Source organism: Salvelinus sp. IW2-2015, unplaced genomic scaffold, assembly GCF_002910315.2.
Source record: "Salvelinus sp. IW2-2015 unplaced genomic scaffold, ASM291031v2 Un_scaffold1860, whole genome shotgun sequence".
In the NCBI taxonomy this organism is placed as follows: Eukaryota; Metazoa; Chordata; class Actinopteri; order Salmoniformes; family Salmonidae; genus Salvelinus; species Salvelinus sp. IW2-2015.
Window position 1 is genome coordinate 118,835 of NW_019943225.1, and position 9,643 is coordinate 128,477.

At 45.0% G+C, this 9,643-nt stretch overlaps 1 protein-coding gene across 3 annotated transcripts in view; it reads right to left on the reverse strand.

Annotated features, from left to right (window-relative positions):
* Window positions 1-942: 942 nt before the first annotated feature.
* Window positions 943-9,643, reverse strand: part of LOC111957479 (transcription factor COE2) — a 33,952-nt gene continuing 25,251 nt past the window's right edge. For 2 of the 3 annotated variants that reach the window (XM_024139649.2, XM_024139647.2), the window contains exons 7-16: window positions 6,898-6,979; window positions 5,140-5,281; window positions 4,673-4,803; window positions 4,298-4,424; window positions 4,051-4,139; window positions 3,859-3,924; window positions 3,575-3,749; window positions 3,195-3,380; window positions 2,860-3,024; window positions 943-2,644 (exon numbers count right to left, since the gene is read on the reverse strand). In XM_024139649.2, the coding sequence (XP_023995417.1) occupies window positions 2,613-2,644; window positions 2,860-3,024; window positions 3,195-3,380; window positions 3,575-3,749; window positions 3,859-3,924; window positions 4,051-4,139; window positions 4,298-4,424; window positions 4,673-4,803; window positions 5,140-5,281; window positions 6,898-6,979 (1,195 nt within the window). In that variant the 3' untranslated portion in view covers window positions 943-2,612. Of the gene's footprint in view, window positions 2,671-2,859; window positions 3,025-3,194; window positions 3,381-3,574; window positions 3,750-3,858; window positions 3,925-4,050; window positions 4,140-4,297; window positions 4,425-4,672; window positions 4,804-5,139; window positions 5,282-6,897; window positions 6,980-9,643 lie in introns of all 3 variants that reach the window. The other variant, XM_024139648.2, reaches the window with a different exon arrangement.

Genomic DNA, 9,643 nt, shown 5'->3' on the forward strand with positions numbered 1-9,643 from the left:
ATTTCTCCAGAGCTTTTTTTGTTCATAAGAGACAAAAGCAGCAACGTAATGTGCAAAATAAGTTACAAAAAATATGAAAAAACAAACAAAATTGCATGATCGGTTAAGAGCCCATGAAATGGAAGCCTTTCTCTCTTGTGTCATCTTAACGGGAAACTTTCAGTCTATGTAACGGAAAGAGCAGGTGTTCTTAATGTTTTTTTACACTCAGTGTTATACTCTACTGTAGTGTACACGCAGACATGTAGTACACAACCACACACATTGATGCACATATGGACATGCATACACTCAGCGCTACCCAACCCCCTCGCTGCTTTGAGCGCTGTGTTAATGAAACAGTTGCTGTTTCCTGGCATAACATTAATTACCCCATCAAAAAAGAGCTGGTAATTAACTGCCCTCTTTTACCAGTGCTAATTACATTAACAGAGAGAAGCCATTACAGAGGGAGAGAGGGAGCAGGAGAGAAAGAAAGAAGGGATGAAAGGGGATTGAAACAAAGACTGAAAGAAGGAATGGCAGGGTAGCGAGAGAGAGGGAGAGAACGAGGGCACACGCCAGAGAGAGCGAGGGAGGAGAGGCTCATGTGGTTCTTAGTGGGGCCCCCAGAGGCCTGGTCCTTAGAGGAATAAGCAGGTTTGCTGCTGGAGAGGAGGAGAGGAGAGTGATGAGGGATGTTGTTTATCTTCACAGGCAGTAGCTACAGTCTGCAACGCTCACTCCACAATTAAGATGCTGCGCCTCATCAGCTTTGTGTCAAACTACACAAACATACAGGTGAGTTAAAAAATAGTCCTGGTGTGGACTTGAAATATTCCCGTAATGCTGTACATAACAAAACCTCAACTCATATGCTGTACTATGGATATCTGTACATTTCTATACCATGTCTAATTGCATAATGCAAACACACAGTTCTGAATTATTACCAACAGTGAGTTCTTACTGTGATTTTTTATTTTATTTGGGAGGACAAAATATAATTACAGTTTAAGATATACAAATCACATTTTCACACAGTCATCATGTTATTCTGTACCATTAAAAAAGAAAGATAGGTTTTGGGAGAAAAAAACTTTGAGTAACCTTACATTTTACGACTTTCAAATAAATAAAACCAGCAAAACACAACAAACAACTTTGAATAGATGTTAGCTACCTCTTTTCAATTCTTTGTTTTCTAATCCTGAGTATGATGTTTGTATTGTGTTACAACAGTGAGTAAGAAAACTGTTGCATGGGTTTATTACAAATCCCCAATATGTTCCTTACTTTGTTTTCAGTTTATGTATGCTTGTTACTTTACTGCATAGAGACCAGAGACTATGGGATGAAAAACATAAAATGAATGAACAATAAAAATCCTAAACTTTGACAAAGAATTTCAAATTTGCAACATGTAATGAAATAATATCAGGGAATCAGTGTGGAAATAACATGCATTAAAATGAAATTAATAATAATATAGGCTAACTAATTTTCCTTTATGGAGAACAGCAAGGTAATGTGCTTTTTTTTACACTGGACATAACAGTTCTATTTTGTTATATGACAAACCAGGGAAAAGTATTGGCCAAGAATTTATTTCAAATAAACGTTTCATGGCGTATTACTTAATTTTCTCTTATGTATTAATCATCAGTCATGTCTGACAAAACCTCAAAGATTTCAATTAAAACAAGAATAATGGCAACATAGCGATAACATAATCATATTTATAACAATTGCAAAAAAGGAATTAAAACACGTTTATATTATTCCCTAAAGTAACTATAATAATAAGTTAAATTGCTTGTCTTTTTCTTCTTAAATAAATCAATATATGAATAAATGTTGTATTACCAACCCAGGAGGACAAAGAGTTTGCCCTTGTAAAATTGTGGGGATCAGAACACAAAATAAAGGGTCTATTATTCTGGAATGTAAATCCACTTCAAAAACTCTGCTACAAAAAACTTGGAGTCTTCTCAGGGACAATGTACAGACATGCCTTTGACAGTGTCCTGACAGAGACAAATAGCACCCTGCTTCATAGACTTTCAGCACATAGTATCAGAGTTGTCCATTGTCCATTCAGTTCAGTGCTCTAACAATGAATCATCAACAGACATTTTCTTCTAGCACACTGCTAGCCAAGAGGTTGAACAGTTTAGGGCAGGTGTTTTTGTTGGAAGAACCAAATGCTGCATACGGCTGTAGCATTGGGCGGTACGAGTGCTTTCGAAGCTCGTGAAGGCATCTTGACGTTGACTTCTGCTGTCCATTCAAAATACGGAGACACCCATAGACACCCATAGAGCTCCATTGTGTTGTGGTGTGGCCCAAGGAAGTCTCATGTCTTTACAGCTACTGCAGATGAAGAGGTCTTCTTCTCTCTGCTTCTGGAGTGACTGGCTGGTCTTTGGACTCTTTCTGTCCCATTCCCTTTCATTCAGTTGGATGAAACATGGACTCAACAAGTGGCAGGGCATCAGTGAGGATAGTTGTTGGTGGTTGAGAAGTCAGTGTGTGTTCCATTTATCCCTGTCAGTGCCTGCAGAGGGGTAGCAGTGTGGGAGCAGTGGTCTGGTCTGGTTTGTAGGTGATGGATGGGAGGTGGTGGAGTGCTGCTACATCGGGGGAACTACCAGGCCGGTCATCGCTATAGAGAAAGAGAATAGTAATAATCTATTATGTTTTAGATAAAATCTTATTCTTGACAATGGCAATCATTATTATAACCCCCAAAAAGCCAGACATATTGTATTGTCATGCCTGCCTAAACTATGTGTATGTGGGCATAGAGGAGTTTTTATACAGAAAGAGGGGGGTTTTAACACACAAAGAGATGTTTCTAAGATTGTAGTTTGGTTCTACCTCTGAAGCTGTTGCCTCCTGAAGCGGGACAGGCAGGAGAGGAGGAGCCCTGGGGCCGGAGGACAGGAGCGAATGCGCTCTTCTGTTTGGCTGAGGACGGGAAGGAGGAGAACGGCAGGAGGGAGGAGGAGCTGGAACCCGGGATAGTGGGACTAGATGGCATTACTGTGGATGAGAGCGAGAGCGAGAGCGAGAGAGAAACAGTTGTTACTTTATAACAGAAGGATTCTAGGCACTGGTCAACCTTTGTCAATGGTGGGCAATTATGTTTTATTGTAACAGGTACAGGAGGAAAACACTGGATAGATTGATTGAGTAAAAGGAGAGACACTCACTGCCATAGGGAGAACCAGTGGGGGAGGCACTGCTGAAACCAGGGGACCCTGGCACCCCCAGACTAGTCATGGGCACTGCCCCGTACCCCCCACTCATGCCTCCACCACCCCCATACCCCGACTGCTGAGGGGTGGAGGCAGAGGGGTACCCCCGGGGGGACAAACTGCTGGAGTTACGAATATAACCTGGAGCGAGAGAGAGGGAAACAAAGAGAGAGAGAAATACAAAGTGTTAGAACAAGAAGGACAGAGGATAGTAAAAGACAGGAAGACACAAGTGATTTTCCCACTGGGGATATCATATCACCAACTAGAAGAAAATCAAAGGGCCAGACTTCTATAAATACAGGGAATCCAATTGTAAGTCTTATCCTGCTCACCTTGGCTGGTTTGTCCTGGCTCGCCAATGCTGACCCCCAGCTGGGAGGGGTATGAGCCAAGGCCCATGACACTGCCGTGGGCTGGGGAGCTGGGCAGGGCCTGCAGCTGGCTGTGGGGACGGGGAACACTGTACAGGGCCTCAGCGATGTCCGCTGCACGCTTCAGCAACATGTCCTAAAGAGAGACAATACAAACTGTTACTAACCCAGACCTCACAGATTTACAGTAGTTATTGATGAGTGGAATTACTAGAGGAACGGAGCGACTAAACAGTGCTGGTTACCTGATTACTGTGTGGGTTTCCATACAAGGCTTCTACCAGATCAGCTGCTCTCTTCAGTAGCATCTCCTACACACAGACAGAGAGACATGAATTAGCCTCTGGTGTTACATAGTGTACTTTATGTACAAAGGTGAGGTATGGTGACATATGGCATGTACATCATCTCACTATGTGTGGTATGTTTTCACTCACCTTAGCTAGTTTGTCAGGGTCACCAGGGTGTCTGGGAATGACCTTTTGAAGCCTCTGGAAACCGTAGTCTATGGTGGGCTCATTCAGCGCTATACACAAACACATCCACAGATACATCAGCACTAGGTCCTGACTCATCCCATGTAATGGTGCTGTTTGATATGTTGTTGGTGAATGGTTGCTGGATAGGGTGCTGGATAGGGTAGATATGGCTGGGGGGTGGGGTTAATAGGAGGTGTGTGTTTACCTGTATAGATGAAGCGTCCAGGTGCCCCCTTGCAGAACTGTTTAGATTTGTAGGACAGCGTGACCTCCACGACCCCTGGGATGTGGCGTGGGGGCGTCTGGACACGGATGGCGTGGGGCGTGATCAACTAAGAGAGAGAGAAACAGGGACAAGACAGAGAAGGAATGAGCAACGACTGTTTGACAGTCTACAGTATCTGATGGAATAATACGGTTTGCTCTCATAATGCCAACATGTAGAAGGCAGCCACTAAATGACTGTGCAAATGAGACAAGCCATATGCTTTTGTTACCTTGTCCCTTATGTTTTCAATCAGTAACCGCCTCGTTAATGAGTTGTTTTAAAGAGACAGTTACAGTAAAGCCACATAGCTACCTCGCTCCACACCAGCATGCTGCCGAACACCACCTGCAGTCCATCAAAGAAGTTCTCCCCGATTACGATGACCATGGCCCCGCCTGTGGTCCAGCCCTCACTGGGGCTGATGGCTTTGATACATGGGGTGGCTGGAGAGGAAGGGCAATAATGTCATTTTAATATAACTTATTGCATCTCTTGGCAATGTATTCAGTGTCTGTTTCAGGGTGTCAGCCCTAGACCTTGAGGTTAGCCATTAGTACAGCAGTAGTTAATCAATCAATCAAATGTATTTTAAAAAGCCCTTTTTACATCAACAGTTGTCGCAAAGTGCTGATGAAGAAGCACAGTATGAATGTCTACAGTATGAATGTCTACAGTATGAATGTCTACAGTATGAATGTCTACAGTATGAATGTCTACATTATGAATGTGTTCCTGATGTATCTCTGCCCCAGTGCAGGTCGTGTTTTGTCTCTTCTTACCATACTCCATACCGTTCTCCACTGACTCTCCAGGCTCTAGCCTGCGAGCTCTCCGGCCATGTTTGGAGTTATTGTGGACAAACATGTTATCAGACACGGCTAAGACATGGCCGTCTACACTCACAGTGCTGGACAGGACCACCTGAAAGACAGGGGAGGACGGGGAAGAGGAAAAGACATACCATGAGTTTATCTGGGTTTATCTGGGTAACTAAAGTGATATCAGTTCACTTTTTGTGAGATTTGGTTTCCTGCAAAATCCCTTGGCCACAATCCATTTCAACATCCAGCTGATAGGAATATTTCTCAATGGGTAATGTGACAACCCTACTACACTATATCATATTTTTACATCACCGCACCCCTCTCTGTGGCCTCTCCCTTTCTCTCCCCTCCTCTCCCCTCCTGAGACTGTGGTTGGAGTTGTGGTCTGGACCAACAGCCCACAGAGGTTCAGGCCTAATCCCTCACTGACACCAGACATATGGACTGAATCTCCTATTTTTACTGGCCGTTAAAGTAGAGTGTGATATATGGTGGCCCTAATTTGATTCCTGGCCAACAGCATGTGTGTATCCCTACCCTCTCCACGAGAAACATCAGTTCCCCATGGAGGACATGCATACAAAATGTGTGTTCTTGTGTGCTTGCCTTGGGTCTGTGTGTTTAAGAGTGTCCATACTGTATATCTATAGGTGTACATGCAGGAGGGGGTGTTGATGGTGGTGTAGGGTCTATGTCTATGAAGTGCTGAAAGACTAAGCTTTAGACATTTTGAAATAAGCTTTACAATAAGAAAGTGATGTGTAAGGGCAAAGATAAGACAGAATTGTTTCAGAATCCCAGAGCTGCACATGAAGAGACTCTGGAGCACAGATGCTGAGAAGGAAAGAGAGAGAGAAAGCAGATGTGCTTGTAGATGGTTGAGTGGTGAGGAATCTATAGGAAAATAACAGTAAATTATTGATCAAGCACCATAAACAGGCTCCTGTCCAGCTCTAATCACCTTTTAACCTGGAGGTGAGGGCCTCGGAGCGGCCGCCCGCTCATAACTTCTCAGCATGCGTCAAAGCGCAGGAGTTAAAACAAACATGGTGGAAGACAGGGAGAGAGAGAAAAAGGGAGAGGCAGAGAGATCCGGGAGAGAGAGAAGAGAAGAGAGAAGAAAAGAGAAGAGAAGAGGAGCGAGAGAGAGAGAGAGAGAGAGAGAGAGAGAGAGAGAGAGAGAGAGAGAAAGACAGACAGACAGGGGCTTCGGTGCTGAAAGACAGCAGAGGAAGTGATGCGGGAGTGTCCCCTGTGACCACTTCCTGGGTCACGGAGCATGACCTCCCCCATCTGGAGCCAATCACTCAATTCTTGACAACTTCCTGAAACACCTCAGCCTATTTCCTGCCCGCCTCCCCCCTTGTCTCTCCCACCCCAGTACACCCTTTTCCCTTCTCTCCCTCTTTGTTTCACTGTAGATTTTTTACTTTCACCTTTAACTTTCCCCTCCATTCCTTCCATTGGGAAATGTCTAAGCAGTGCTTCGGTCTACAGAATGGAGAAATGTGGTCCCAACTATACCTGGGCAGACCCTGAACCAAAAAAATCCCTCTTTGTGAAAGTAGAGCGGAAGGAAAGGTGGGATAGTTTTTATTCTATTTTAGATAACCATAAAATTGCTATTTTCAACATCATATATGCTGCACACACGCTCTCTCTCTCTTTCCCTCTCTCACACGTACACAAACCTCTCTCTCCTACTCTCCATACCTGAAATCTCCTCATGTCCCTTGGGTTTCCTGCTGTCTTCAGACAATTCTGGTTACACTTCAAGAAGAACTTCAAGAAGAACCTGCAGGGGTAAGAGAAAAAAACAGGACAAGTACATAAAAATCATTAACTCAATAGACAAGAAAACATAACATGAACAATGCATTCATTATTTGTTGGCCTGTCAGTCAAGACGATGCTGATTACTGTTCCGGTCATAGATGCATTATGAACATCTGAGCATTAATCACTGCTGTTTAGTTTAGCATTAGAGTCAATGTTATTACACTTGAAATAAAATGATGAGAATTTGAAATGGAGTCCAGTGAAAACTACTGCTGTGTTTCAAAGTGAACAGGAGACAGTGATGTATGCCAGGGGACTTTGGGGAACATGGTACCCCGCAATGCTGTATTTGAACCCCCACATTAGAACTGTGGTGGAAGAGAGAAAGTGAAACTAGAAAGACAGAGACAGAGTATTTGTATGTACATGTGCACACGTGCATGTTTGAATGAGGCTTGTGTGTGTGTTTTCATATGTATGCGTCTCATTAACTGTGTTTGTGTGTGTGTGTATCTGAGTGAGAGAGTGAGTGAGAGAGTGAGAGAGGGAGAGAGAGAGTATCAGAGTGTAGAAATAGCCTCCACTACAGCAGAGAAGAGCAGAGAGAGGGAGCGAGAGCTGGAGAGACTGAAATGAAGCTGGAGAGAGAAGGGGAGGGAGAGACTCCAAATCCCAGGTGTACACAGTTCGGCAACACAGCCGCTGCCATGGCAACGCAGCTCTGCCGCAATCCCAAAGTCCCCACGCTGATAGGTAAAGACAGAGATGGGAAGGCAACCACAAGGAAACATTCGAGAGAGAGAGAGAGAGAGAGAGAGAGAGGGAGAGAGAGGAGAGAGGATGATGAGAGAGAGAGAGAGAGAGAGAGAGAGACAGAGAGAGAGAGATAAGAGAGAGAGAAAGAGAGAAAGAGAAGAGAGAGAGAGAGAGAGTGGGGGAGGAAGAGATAGAAAGGAGTATAGGCAGGGGAGATGGAGAGGAGGCAGGGGGGAATGTAGAAGGAGGCAGCGGAGATGGAGAGGAGGACAGGGGAGATGTAGAGAGGGGGGAGATGTAGAGGAGGCAGCGGAGATGGGAAGAGAGGCAGGGGAGATGGAGAAGGAGGCAGGGGAGAGTAGAGGAGGCAGGGGAGATGGAGAGGAAGGCAGCGGAGAGATGGATGCAAGGGAGATGGGAGGAAGGGGACAGGCGGGAGATGTAGAGGAGGCAGGGGAGATGTAGAGGAGGCAGCCGGAGATGGAGAGGACGGCAGCGAGATGAGGGCAGGGAGATGGAGAGGAAGGCAGGGGAGATGGAGAGGAGGCAGGGGAGATGGAGAGGAGGCAGGGGAGATGGAGAGATAGTGGAGGGAGTTGAGGGAGTAAAGAAATGGTCTGAAGAGAAAAAGAGAATGAGAGTGAAATGGGACATGGTGAGATCAGGACAACTGATATATGTGTGTCCATGGATCAGATGCTTTGTCATTTTAGCCACAAATCTGGCCTCAATTTCACTGACACACCCAACGCTGAAATTAAACAAATAACAACAGTGATGAGGGAAAATGATGGGGAGCTTGAGAAGCAGGAACTGGGCAGCCAGTTATCCAATCCCCCCCACATTGTGTACACTGCAAATATAAGTCATGTTAATGGATAGAGTTTGTTTGGCGAGGGACTTTGTATTGCCTCCGCAGCCCAGGACCCTCCAATTCAATAGTAATCTCTCCTTCCCTCTCTCAGCCGCTTTCTCTCTCTTCTTCCATCACTTCCTCCCCTCCTCCCTCGTGAACAAGCCCTTGTTCAGAACGAACGCTTGCTTCCAAAACAGTGTCCAATATTTCTTGATTTGAGCTATTTCAGTGGAGGACAATCAATATTGTTGTTGGCGGAGGATGATTACGATTTATTAGTGAGAGCTCGGACCTCCAACCTCTCTGCTCCTCTACAGTTGGGCTCCGGGTGGATGTGTACAAAAGGCCACATAGCCTCTCCCTCCCTCTAACTACTTCCTCCTCTTTCTATCCCAATCCCCATCTCTCTCTCCATCTTTCACGCCCTCACTCCCCCCTCTCTGTATTTCCCTCCCTTACCTCTCTCTATCCTCTCTCTGTACAGTATCTATCATGCTGTCATGATTTATATGATATGTTACAGTGTGTTATGCTCAGTGTTTGAATCCAGTTGGCTTCACATCGGCTGATGAGGGATATATTGGATAATGTTCTGCTGTTTTGGTCCACTTCTTTTAAACAGTGAGATCCTTCAGTATGTGACTTCTACCCTGATATATGACAGGGAACATTATATTAATTTGCTTCAAGTTCATGTGGGAACTCCCATACAGAAACGCTGTAAAGTAATTTATGACAACATTACCGCAGGCTCCTTTGTTGGGCTAAATGACCGTGGCCATGGCCCTGCTCTGTCCCAGACACCCTCCTCTCCCTGCCCGGCCACCTGCTCTTTGGATCTCTGGCCACTTCAAGTGCACCCAGCCAGCACTGACCGCTCACTCCAACCAGTCACATTGGTGACTTCACAGCAGGGATGTGTGACATCCCATTAAGGACACATTGTACATGTAACGACAACCCTCTGTGAGATAGGACATGTTCTATGCCGACATTCCCATTGGTCAGTGTGCATTGGTTTCTCCTTTCTTCTGACTTTCACCCATCATTCCCTCACTGTGTTTACTT